This window comes from Rhamphochromis sp. 'chilingali' (genome assembly GCF_963969265.1).
Source record: "Rhamphochromis sp. 'chilingali' genome assembly, chromosome: 5".
In the NCBI taxonomy this organism is placed as follows: Eukaryota; Metazoa; Chordata; class Actinopteri; order Cichliformes; family Cichlidae; genus Rhamphochromis; species Rhamphochromis sp. 'chilingali'.
Genome location: NC_137932.1, coordinates 17,719,212 through 17,731,922, shown reverse-complemented (window position 1 = coordinate 17,731,922; position 12,711 = coordinate 17,719,212). Strand labels below are relative to the sequence as shown.

Below are 12,711 nucleotides of genomic sequence, written 5' to 3'. Positions count from 1 at the left end.
CAAGTAATTTAAAAAAGGTCGAGGGAAGAGGATTTTCTTTCCATTTTAAGTCTTCTGTATTTCATCTGCTTGAGCTGACGCCCTTCATCACAGAATGAAACCTTTCTTCCCTGTCTGCTGCTTGTTCAGGTGAAAGTTCTCACTATTCCTGGCACCCAGGATTAAAGGCTTTCCACTGGAGAGCAGCCATTATCGTGGACCAGACACTGACCTCTGGCTGTTACTGCTGAGGAGTTTCACAAGTGAACACTCAACTCTTTGATTTAGTTTATATGAATGTTTAGATGTGCAATATGACTCTCAGTTTTACTATCAAATCAAAGGTTAATCAAAATTAATTAGACCATGAGTTGCCTCCATATTTTTTGTGTCTGTGGTTTTGAATTGATACTTATGGAAGGATTTGAACTGTAACCTGTTGTTCATATTTGTTAACTGCGTGCATGAATACAGGGGAGAGCTTAACTAGCAGTTCATAAATAAATGACTACTACTCTTTTTTCTCAGGACTCTCGTAACTAACAGTAGGTCAGTCACCCTGAGGACAAAATCCAATGGAATAACACCACCAGATGAAAAGGTCTTCACAAACCTTCTTTCTATGATCTTGAACCGTCCATGAAGTTACACAGATGAATCCTTTCCGTCAGCTTAAGTATCAAAAGTGATTTCTGAGTGGACTTTACAGAAAAAGGGGGATTCCCAACAAAGAGGAAAGCGCAATTGCATAACCCCGGTTCAACACCTTTTTTCTAACATGCAACAGAGAAGGTGAGAAGTTTTAGTATAACAGCAGTTGGTGGTGCATGTTAACACTATGAGAATCATTCACATTAAGTTCCTTTAAAAAATAAAACTTTTACCAAAACTGCAAAAAAGTACATAGTTAAAAAAAGAAAATAGCCTTTAATAGGTGGGATAATACAATCCTTTCCCAGCAGTAAAATACTGGAAACGAGGGAGGAGCTGGCTGAATTTTGGGGCCAGTAAAAGCTAAACCATGCACACATCTACACTGACATGAATTATGGGAACTATGGGAGTTTGGCAGGAGATTGCTCAATAAATATGAAATTAAATATCGGTGACAGAGCTGGACCTGCTCTCTGCAGGGGAAATCTGTTTTAATTTGCTTCTGCCAGACCAGTCAGGCTCTCACAGTGTGACTGCCAACACTTACTGTGGCTGATTGAGACGAACCTTTCACCTCCTGCTAATTATACCCTTCCTCGCCAGTATTTTACTCCTCTACACTCCATCTCTTCCACACATGCAAGGACATCGCCATCAAATTGAGAAGTTTGGTAGCTCTCCTATTATTCTGATGTGATTTACATGCTAAAATTGAATTATTATTGAAGGAAAATCCCAAAATTAAAGAATGGTTTATACAGCAGACACACCTTTTGGGCACAGATCAGTCTAAATGCATGTGATTTTATCATTTATTACCTAAAGTGGTAAATAGTTCCCTCAACAGGAAGGTTAACCAAATCTCAGGAAGCTAAATGTGAGTCAGAGACTATGTATGTGTATAGGATAATATGGAACACACTGTTAATGCTGTGAGACAGCCTTAAAGGGACATGTGATGACATATGATGTGATGTGTGTCGTTTCATGTCATGTTCCTGTAAAAATGAAACGAGTCTTTGAAAAGCCTTCCACCACCTTTACCCCAGTAGTTTCTCAGTATTTCTTGTAATTGCATCTAATTTACTTTATGCTGTCGTACAAGTTCTACTGAAATCTGAACATCTTGGAACTTTGAGGTGAATTATTTGTGTATAGCTAAGGCAGCAAAAGACGGTGATGGGTTATTTGACCTGAATTTGACCCATGATGACAGCCTTCCATGCTTTCTTCATAGCCAGAGGAGAAAAGCCAGGCATCAGAAACACCTCAATAATATAGTGTTGTCTTTTAAAAACTAGAGCCAACCAAAATGTGGAACAATATATCAATATGTGGCACAAGGGCTGAGGGAAAGAAATGCTGCCCTAGAAGGTGGTTGAAACCACACCAATTTAAAAGGAGGGTTGATATTACTTGCAACGCAAAGTAATATCTAGCAGCCTGTCAGAAAAAACCGAGATACAGAAAAACAGGAAGTGATAAATCCAAATTTGAGCATTTTTGGTTCAAGTCACTGCAAGTATGTACAAAGGAGGTCAGGTGAAAGGTACAACAGTGTTTATGGCCATCTGTAAAACACGGTGGAGGCTCTGTAATGGTTTACAGCCACATTTCAGTCAGTTGTGGATCTTGTTAAAACTGATGAAATTATGAATGCAGAAAAATACATGAAGATTTTCATGCACCAAGCAATGCCATCTGGAAAGCATCTGATTGACTTCACTTTCAAAGAAATGTGGGGTGTGTTATTTCTGTGTTACCTTACAGCCAGTCCAGGTTGAATCTTGCGACTGCGTTAAGCAGTTTGTTTGTTTTTTCCAAATAACTGATAATACTTGTTTCATGTACAGGGCACAAGTGGTACAAAAAATGGATATATAAGTATACATATCAGTTTGGGTAAGAGGTTTGTTAGCAAACATTAATAAACTGTACTGATCCACTGCACAGACACACAATGTTTAAGCATAAACCTTTGGATGTTTTTGAAAAGCATAGCAGACACAACTTGGTTAGCTAACTGTGTGTGTGTGTTTTAACTCACCCACTAGAGGTATGAAGGGTGAAACTATCCAAAAAAGAACAATTAGTAATGTTGTAAAAAAATAGCATTTTAACGTGACTCTGGTGGGCGGCCACTACAGGAACTGAAGTTTGAGTTTGCGTAGTGTATACTTTGAAAAATTAAATCATAATAAAGAGTAAAATAAGGCTCTTTGTCACCATATCTCCACAAGCCTTGTATGTAAATTAAATATTTACACACCAAGTATTTCTTTTTGAGACTGTTTGACACCGTAACATTATTTATTACACCATATTTGCTGCCACCACCATATTTGACAGTGGGGATGGTGTGTTCAGAGTGATGTGCAGTGTTAAGTTTTCCGCCACACATAGCGTTTTGCATTTTGGCCAAAAAGTTCCATTTTAGTCTCATCTGACCAGAGCACCTTCTTCCACATGTTTGCTGTGTCCCCCACATGGCTTGTGGCAAACTGCAAACGGGACATTTGCAGGGAATCACCATGTCACCATGGGCCTCTTGGCTGCATTTCTGATCAGCACTCTCCTTGTTCAGCCTGTGAGTTTAGGTGGATGGCCTTGTCTCGGTAGGTTTACAGTTGAGCCATACTTCTTCCATTTCTGAAAGATCACTTGAACAGTGCTCCGTGGGATGTTCAAGGCTTGGGAAACCTTTTTGTAGCCTAAGCCTGCTTTAAATTTCTCATTAACTTTATCCCTGACCTGTCTGGTGTCTAAATCCAATCGAGAATCTGTGGCAAGAAGGAATTCCAACAAAAATTGATTCATGTTTGTGGCTGTAATGTGAAAAAATGTGGAAAAGTTCAAGGGGGCCGAATACTTTTGCAAGCCACTGTATTCTCTATGGAGCATAAGTGAGCCTAGAGACAGCTCCCTCCTCAGTCACAGACTACAAAGCAGACTGCAGACTTGGCCTTTAATGACCACTACAACAGGAATGCCCCACTCTTATTTTATGACATATTTTACAAGAATATCACAACAAAGGCTTTTTCTTTGTGCAGACTAATTTATTCAGCACAGCAAGAAAGCAGAACAGCAGAACATAAACACTGTCTTGTTATTTGGAAGAATTGAGAAACACATAATTAAAAAAACCTAAACAGATTAACTGAAGTAACAATCTTTCCTTTCTCTGTAAAGTTTACAGAAAGACTACCTGCTCCATCTAGTGTTGAAAGAACAAATTTAAAAAAAAATGGCTGGAGTGAAGTCTCAAATTTTACTCACTGAATTTCTCCCTTGCAGTTTAATTTTATTTATTTTTATTATTAATAACTAGAAAAGCAACATCTATTTTTATTATTTTGATAAATATTAACATATGCAGAAAATACATTAGATTCCATTCCATATGAACAAGGTGTAACAATATATCAATGAAAATATATTTACAAAGTTCTACTTCAATACCTGCAGAGCCTTACACAGTGCTAATTCTAAATAGTACCGTGTTATCATAAAACCAGTCCCAGCATAGTTGTTCTTCCAGTAAGTGCTTACTCAGCAATAGTCTGAGCTGAGTCACCCACCAGCTGGATGCTCAGAGGGGACAGAGCTGTAATCATACTTCTACTACACCTATGAGCATGTAGTACAATTGATACTTAAGGTGTGTTAAAAATTAACTGTTAAAAGTTAATTTTACTGTCAATGCTAAATATTTATTTTTGGTGATGAGCTTTTTGTACAAGTTTTTTAATTGAATGCTGAGTTCATTTTGTAGTGTGCAGATAACACATTCTTTAACAAAATTCTCTTCAAACCATTTCATCTTAATTACAATACTGTAACAGTGTAACAACATAAAAATGCTGCTCAATAGCATCGGAGCACGGCCTTCATCGGAGCAATTCTCATTCTTCTTGTCGTAAAAGATATTCCGCCTGAAAAAACAATTAAAAAAAATTCAACTGCCGTATCAGCTCACTGATGTTCAACAAAGGTAATTCTGTTGGAAAGGGTTTTTTTTAAATACCAAAAAGTCAACAGGGTCCTCCGGTTTAATCTCGCTGCACTTTACCATGGCCTCAGTGAGCGAGGGCATCACATACTTCATCAGGTAGTTTCGCAGGGGAAGAGCTTGAACTTCCAGCTGCTCACTCTCTTGTCTCTTCACCTCTGATAAATTTTTCTGCTAATGATTAAATCATTTAACCTGCAGTTAGTATTTAAGAGTCATTTGCTCCTCTGCATCTTCTGGTATGAAACACTCACAGTGTTACTTACCCAGTCCTCATACTGAGCAGCCATCTCAGCCAGTACAGCCTCATTCCTGAGTTTCCTCTCAGCAGCCTCTGCGGACCGTTTCTGCCTCCTCTCTTCCTCTTTTTTCTGGTCCTGCTCCTCCTGCTCCTCTGGACTCAAGCCATAATTCTTAGGAGGGCCCACCACCCGTGTGATCATCTTCATGATGTCTGTGTATTCTGGATCATCTGTCCTGACCTCTGGAGAAGAAGAAATCACACAAACAGAGCCACTGTAAACAGGAAAGACCTTTTTTTCGTGGGTAACTGACTGCTAATAATGGTTGCAGTTTACTTTCTACCTTTCTGTACATGTATAGGGTTACACATTGAATCTACATAATATTATACATCTGGCCCCTGACGCTGAAAAGAGCAAAAGACTAATAGAAACAGACAATATGGAGACAGTCGGACACTCTCACATCCACCAAACATGTTCTGAAATGTTTGACAGCTTCACTGTTCTGTTCATGGTTTATCATTTATGGGCTCTTCAGTACTCTTTGCCTCTTGTTTGTGATCAGTTTATCAGAGTGCAGTGTTGTGGTGGCTTTGCAGACAGTACCGATATGTAATGGGTGAATCTCAATCTGATCAAAGTAGTCACACACTGTTTCCTCAGCTCCACTGAGCTGTCTGTGTTTTGTCAGGCGAGGTACAAATTCATCCTGGGTGTAGCGCATTTTTTCTGCCACGTTTTCTGGAAGTCCTTGTACTCTTCTTGTCAGGAAGTCATCTGATGCATCAAGGGCAAAAACATACTCTGCAACACATGTTGGAAACAGAAGTAAGTCCATTCTGATAAGTCAGCAAAGGCTTAGACAAAGACATAACAAAGACATAAACAACCTGGAGCGATGGCCTGTTTGTAGGCTGGTGCTTTGGACATCAATGCCAAATCCTCTTTCCCAGCATCCTCATCCACATTCACATCTGAGCAACAGAAACAAGCGCTATACTTTATGAGACAAAGACTTTAAAAGATTATACAGTGACTCAAATAATTGATGAAACCTACCAGAGAAAATCATCTTCGCTTGCTCATAAGTCTTAGGGAAACCATCAAGAACAAAGCCTTGGTTCTTACATGGCTTTGAGTTTAGTTTTTCTTCCACAATTTCAAAAAGGAGACGGTCAACCAGTCGACCTGATGGAACAAAACACTAGTTTGAATAAACCACAGAAATCTGAACACAGACACACAGAATCTGAGAGTTTGGGTAAATTGAAGCCTTTCGAAACAGAGACCCCGACAAATTGTGATTTACAATGCTGTCCATCCTTCCACAAAAGCGTGTTGTTTTAGAGACTTTTCAAGTAAGTTTCAAGTAAAAGAAAAAAAAACCTAGACTGAAAAAGACTTCAAAGAAAGATTTTTAAATAAATCAAACGTGTTTTGCAGTTTTCAGCCTCACAAGATTATATTATTTAGGGTTATAATTCTGTTACCAACCTTGATTTTCTTTCATGCTTTTGTGAATATTCCCCAGTTGTGTCTGTGCAGCAGTCATTATCTCTTGACTGATATTTTCAGGGTTAGGTCCATTTACTATCTCCTTCTGCAGCATACAAAAGAAACATAAGAGATTTTCTTTATTTTTAAATGTCACTGGTACCACATAACAAGTCTCAAAGTACACCTGCATTAGTACATCGACTGCCTTCACAGAAAGACTTCCACAGGAGGGCAGCACATTTTCCTGTAGCTGCAGGACAGCAGTGAGAGGAAAATCAACTGTCTGGTATGTATGTGCAGTTCTGCTTCCACTGACCAGTTGTGCAATCTTCTCTTCGAGGACCTCTTTGAGCTTGATTTGATGCAACCGGTAATGATGGCAGAGCTTTCCTGCAAGGGTGGTTTTCCCCACAGCTGGAGGTCCAAGCAGCAAGATTCGAATGGGCTAAACAAGAACAATTTTTTAAAAAGTCGATGATTCAGAAAAGTTTTTGTTTTTCAGAAATGATCAGCTGTCATGAAAGAACAAGCGAGAGATACAGAAACAAACACTGGATGCATTGTAGCTCAATTTTCAGTTTTCCTGCCACCAAGTGGGACACCTACATTTTGTAGGATACATACATTTTTACCTACATTTTCATACTCATTTTCTGTCTATGATTTACACACACAGTCGTATTTAACACTTGTGATTACGGCAGTGGAATGAAGAGCTAACGTTGTTGTCACACATTCCAGATAACAGTTGGGACAACTTTCGGTCTTCAATAGGTTTTTCAAAATCTCTTCAAATTGAACACATGGACTGGCATGAATCCCAAGATGAATCGATGAGCTCTTCATAATTAGTTGCTTAATTGATTATTCAGAGCAATGCAGTGTCCTCATCTGCAGCTGCAGTGCCTACCATCTGATAAATTTTTTGCAGAATGACCAGATGGTATTTTTTTAAAATTCTCCACAAATCAGAACGTATGAATTACAATATAATACTATAGTAATATAATGATGTGTAATATACAAATATACTGGGAAAAAAGTGAGAAAAGTATTTTCTTTTCTATTTCAGGTTTTCTCAAAATTTATGATGACTTAAGCAAATGATGTAGCACATCCTAAAAGATGCACTAATTTGCATAAATGGATTGATGAAATTTAATTTGACAGACTTGGAACACTCACAAGCAGCTGCCAGGCGTCTTTGTATTCCTGCACAATGTTATCCATGTTTTCAACCATCCCAGCTTCGGACGTCCAGCTTAGGTTGAAAAAGTCATTTATGATAAAGGTCTCCAGGTGGAGGTTGATGCCGAGGCACTCCAGTTCCTCTGGCTGAAATAAAAAGGTGTTAAATTACCAACAGTGTGTTTGATAATAAATATTTTTCAGCAAACATCTAAATAGCACAGATGTTTACTACAAGCCAAACAAACAGCAGATAGTTTATTTGATCCATATTTACAGAAACTGGAGTTGTAACAGCAAACAGCTCGGAAAGAAAATACATTTTAAATCTCTCAACAACAGAAATTGAACGCAAATTTTTGAGTCTTTTCCTTGTGTCACAAGCTGTTATTGCAACACTTTCAGGGACTAAAGAAAACATTTACATTTGCAAGTGACAGTAATAGCAGTACTAAGCTTGGGTGAGTAGTCTGCTTAAAATACTTATATGTAGAGCTCTAGATCTTTGCATTATAGGCAGAAAAAAAATCGAAATCATCTTAAAATGAAATAAAATAAATCACATAGTTTACAGTACCTTAAACGCCTTCATGACAATCGCTTCCTGTGGTGGTAATTTCTGAATTTCTTCTGGTCCAAGCGCATGACTTATCATCTAAAGACATAAAGGTAAGAAAGAGATTGTTTTGTGTGTTTTTTCTCCTTCTTTGCCAAACGTGACTTCTGACAAAGGATCTCAGTTGGATTTTCATCACCTCAAAAGAGTATTCTTCCTATAAATACACTCACTGGACACTTTATGGGGCGCTCCTTACTAGTTATTAGATACCGTTTTACCTTCAAAGCTGCCTTAATTCTTCATGGCATAGATTCATCAAGGTGCTGGAAAAATTCCTCAGAAATTTTGACATGACATCATCACACAGTAGCTGGATCTCAAAATCCACCACCACATCTCAAAGGTGCTCTATTGGATTCTGATCGGGTGAATGGCAAGGCCATTTGAGTACACTGAAATGATGTCATCTGTCTGTCATCTTCAAGAAAAGTGTGAGATGATTTGAGCTTTGTGGCATGGTGTGTTATTTGCTGTTGCTATATATATTTTGGTGAGCCCATGTGAGTAGTTTTCCCTATAATGATGCTCGGTTTGAACTGCAGCAAGTCGGTTTGACCATGTCTACATGGCTATGTGCACTCAGTCGCTGCCATGTGAATGCTAACATTCACATTAACAAGCAACTGAATTACTATAACTAATAAGGTGGCCAGTGAGTGTAGTTTTCAATCTACTGTTTTTCTTCATAATGAAAAGTCTAGCTGTTCTAGTTGAAATTAGAATCACAAAATCACCTGTACAATATCCTCTAAAGTGTTCCTGGAATTATCAATGGCAACAATGTACTTTGGTCTTGGTCTGAGTTGAATGATGTTCTGGATCACTCTGCAAGACAAATATATATTTAGTCCAGGTCTGTGCCATTTATCTCCAAGTATATATAGCATATGTGCAGAAGTACAGTTAAATAAACTCACCCTCCAAGGTCAGATACATGAATCGTGGGAATGTAATTTGTGCCATGTCCAAATATGGGAACTTTTGGAAACTCCATCAGCCAAGAAACCTTTTAGAAATATCAAATACATATTATTCAAGCAGTATAGACAAAGACATGCAGTGTAAAAATGTGTTAATGTGTTAATATTACCTTGAAAAAGTAATGAAAGAGGTCCTCCCCCTTTCCATACTGAAGGCCACTAGCTACAACATAACCGGCAAGTTTGGACTTTTTCTGTAAGATTGAAAAATCAGAGCACTTTTAGTTAGTTTTAGATATATTTATTTTCCTGGGATCCTTATGAAATCTTGGGATGAATTGCTCCTGTTGTTGTGAAACATATTTTGGAGGATTCTGTGATTTTCAGCATCATAATCTTACCCCTTTAGCCAGGTTTAGCACAAGTTTTTCCAAACTGTGGTGTTTTCTGAATGCAGGGTGAGGCCTTCTTCTTATGAACTGTTCCTCTGATACCAGAACATCAGTTTCATCCTGAAGAGTAAGATTACACTCTCAGTCATGGAAATCTGACAAGTTCACACACTGTTTAGCTTTTCTCCAGACTCACTGGGTTTTGAGGTTTAGTCATGGCCCACGTCATTACAGTGGAGACTAAGATGAACAATTTCTGAGACGTGAAGCTCAGCATCTCATTATGAAGGGCTGTTTGTAAAAGAAGAACGGGCAGGGATGACAAACAACATTAGCATGTTATTGGAACAATGCAGTCTCTTTTAAATGTTGTCTCATGAAGATAGATAGCGATACATTTAAAATGAGCACATGAGGTACAATCTTGCAAACAGTGCCCTTTAAAGGTACCCGGCCTTTAAAAATCTTTGTCTATGATTTAAAAAATCGAATCCTTCACTGGTCTTGTAGAAGTCTTACAGTCATACCTGTAAGAACCCACGTTGCTTCTTCAACCTGTTGCTGTGTGGCACTTTCTGAGATGTTGTACACCACCACATCACACTCCAGCAGGTGCTGGAGGAGCTCATCACTGCTTGGTGACTGCAAAAGGAAATTGTATACCCTATTAAACGTTCAATTGTTCTTGCTGTGTCCATAAATATATTTAAATTAAAGTTGCTTAGTCTAAAAATAATTGGTTTTAAAAATACGGCATTTAAAATTATTTGTCCTTATCAGAATCTTAACGTATGATGTTCTATAAACACACTGCCCGGAGCAAAAAAATGTCACATACTCATATTATTCATAGGACCACCGTTAGCTTTGATGACGACACGCATTTGCAGGAGTATCGATTGGATAACTTTATGCAATGCCATGACATTTTTTTATACAGAGTTGCACTTATTTTTCACTAAATCTCAGTGGGGTTAAGGTCTGGACTCTGTGGTGGCCAATCCATGTGTGAAATTAATGTCTCCCAGAGCCACTCCTTTATGCCTTAAGCCCAATGAACCCTGGCGTGTATCTTGCATGTATACCTGTTTCATCAGGGAAGAAAAGCACCCATTGATGGAAAAACCTCCTCATTCAGTATATTCACATACTCAGCTGACCCAAATGTTTTGGCATATAATGTTGCTAATGGTGTTGGGTGCCATCTCCAACAACGATGAGGCGGCCTACATGGATGAAGTGAAGAATCTGGCATCGTGGTGCCAGGACAACCACCTCCAGCTGAACGTCAGCAAGACCAAGGAGCTGGTGGTGGACTTCAGAAGGGGTCAGCACAGAGACTACAAGCCCATTATCATCAATGGAGCTCCAGTGGAGAGGGTGCAGTCCTTCAAGTATCTTGGTGTCCACATCTCCTCAGACCTGACATGGGCTGCCCACATTCAGGTCCAGACCAAAAAGGCTAGGCAGCGCCTGTATCACCTACGACAACTGAAGAAGTTCAGGGTCTCTCCAAAGATCCTCAGGATTTTCTATACAGGCGCTGTGGAGAGCATCCTCACACAGAACATGACATCGTGGTTCGGGAACAGCTGTGTGAAGGACCAAAAAGCTCTCCAGAGAGTGAACGCTGCTGCAGGATTGCTCTCCCCCCGCTTCAGGACACCTACACCAGGAGATGCCAGACTAGAGCAGCGCAGATACTGAAGGACCCGTCCCATCCTGGCAACAAACTGTTCCAACTTCTGCAATCTGGTAGAAGGTTCCGCATCTTCCGGGCAAGGACAGAGAGACTCAAGAGGAGCTTCTATCCCCAAGCCATCCGTGCCCTAAACACACACACCCGCCCGCTCACATCATCTATAACTGACTGAGACAGGACTCTCTTCCAGACACTAAACCAAGGCACAATGTACATTTCAATTCCTTTAATTTTAAATATGTTTATATTGTCTATCCTGTAAAATAGTCAGATGTCTATTCATATTAATGTACAGAATTCACGTGCTTGCTGCTACTACTGCACATTCACCCAGTGTATATACTATATGTATGTATATATATATATATATATATATATATATATATATATATAATGTTCTTCCTCTACCCCCCCCCCCAATTTTTGCACACGTCGAGGAGCGTGTCAGGCTACATTTCACTGTGTGTTATACTTGTATAACTATGCATGTGACAAATAATAAAGAACCTAGTACCTAGAACCTAGTACCTAACCTAACCAACTGGAGCAACCCCAGATCATGACAATGTCCCACAGTCTTTCGCATTTAGCACCTCGCTCACCTCATATTTCTCCCGTAGAAAATCCCACTTTTCACCTTTAGAGGAAGGAGACACCGTACCGACGACATGGAAAGCAGGTTCACCTTCATGGGAGGCTAATGCCTCTGCTTCTTCCTCATCCTCAGAGGTCACCACGCATGAGGCTAAAAACTGTTCAGACAAGTCAATAATATTAAAATGGACTAATGTGACTGGTTAGGCAGGAACAATAAAAACTCTCTTTTCCCTATATTTACCTTTGCGATGTGCTTGGAGGAATATCTGTCAACATCGTTGATAAAAATTCGCTTAGTTTGTTGCTTGTTGTCCCCCATTTTAAAAACTAACGCCTTGAGTGATTTAAAAAGCTATATTTATTACCAGACTGTAAGTTTTACAACAGGAAATGAGAAATACGAGAAAGACAGAGAAACTTCCATCTTGCACCTAGTCTTCTTAAATGTTGCTAGGGACTCGCTACTGTTGCTATGGCTGAGCCAATGAAGCTCGCTAGCTAGCTCTCGAGCGCTTCCATGGCAAGGGGTATGGAGGGCCAGGAGTGACAAAATTAATTAATTAAATACGCCATTAAATAATTAATTAAATGTGTCAATGGTTAATTAATTAATTAAATAAAATTTGAAATAATTTATTAAGTGTTTTAAATGAAATGAATAGGCATTTAATTAATTATTGACACGATGAATTAACTATTTAATGGTGTTTCTAATTAAATCATTTTGTCACTCATGGCTCTCCAAAGTGAGTAGCCCCCATTTTAAAACAACTTTTAAACATTATTAACATGTTTCATTTCCCCCTCATTTAACCCCTTCCTCTCTTCTGCCCTCTTTCCCCATTTAACATTATCTGCTTCTACTATGCCCTCTCATTGCCTCCTTGCTTTCGTTTGCTGCTTTCT

The 12,711-nt window shown here is 39.0% G+C and overlaps 1 protein-coding gene across 3 annotated transcripts; it reads right to left on the bottom strand.

Moving 5' to 3' along the window:
- Nucleotides 1-4,461: 4,461 nt before the first annotated feature.
- Nucleotides 4,462-12,282, bottom strand: LOC308397208 (adenylate kinase 7-like). 3 transcript variants are annotated; one of them, XM_080883014.1, is made up of 18 exons: nucleotides 12,047-12,281; nucleotides 11,811-11,960; nucleotides 10,034-10,148; nucleotides 9,703-9,797; nucleotides 9,516-9,626; nucleotides 9,285-9,368; nucleotides 9,112-9,200; nucleotides 8,929-9,019; nucleotides 8,153-8,230; nucleotides 7,573-7,722; nucleotides 6,704-6,832; nucleotides 6,385-6,490; nucleotides 5,950-6,078; nucleotides 5,781-5,864; nucleotides 5,497-5,694; nucleotides 4,912-5,129; nucleotides 4,661-4,816; nucleotides 4,462-4,568 (listed from the first exon to the last, which is right to left on the bottom strand). In XM_080883014.1, exons 1-18 carry the CDS (start codon nucleotides 12,122-12,124, stop codon nucleotides 4,539-4,541), a joined length of 2,091 nt encoding a protein of 696 aa, XP_080739140.1. In that variant the 5' UTR covers nucleotides 12,125-12,281; the 3' UTR covers nucleotides 4,462-4,538. The 3 variants fall into 3 exon arrangements, with proteins under 3 accessions (XP_080739140.1, XP_080739139.1, XP_080739141.1); XM_080883013.1 differs by having other exon boundaries at nucleotides 4,661-4,819; nucleotides 12,047-12,280; XM_080883015.1 differs by lacking the exons at nucleotides 4,462-4,568; nucleotides 4,661-4,816 and having other exon boundaries at nucleotides 4,952-5,129; nucleotides 5,543-5,694; nucleotides 12,047-12,282.
- Between the last annotated feature and the right edge of the window lie 429 nt (nucleotides 12,283-12,711).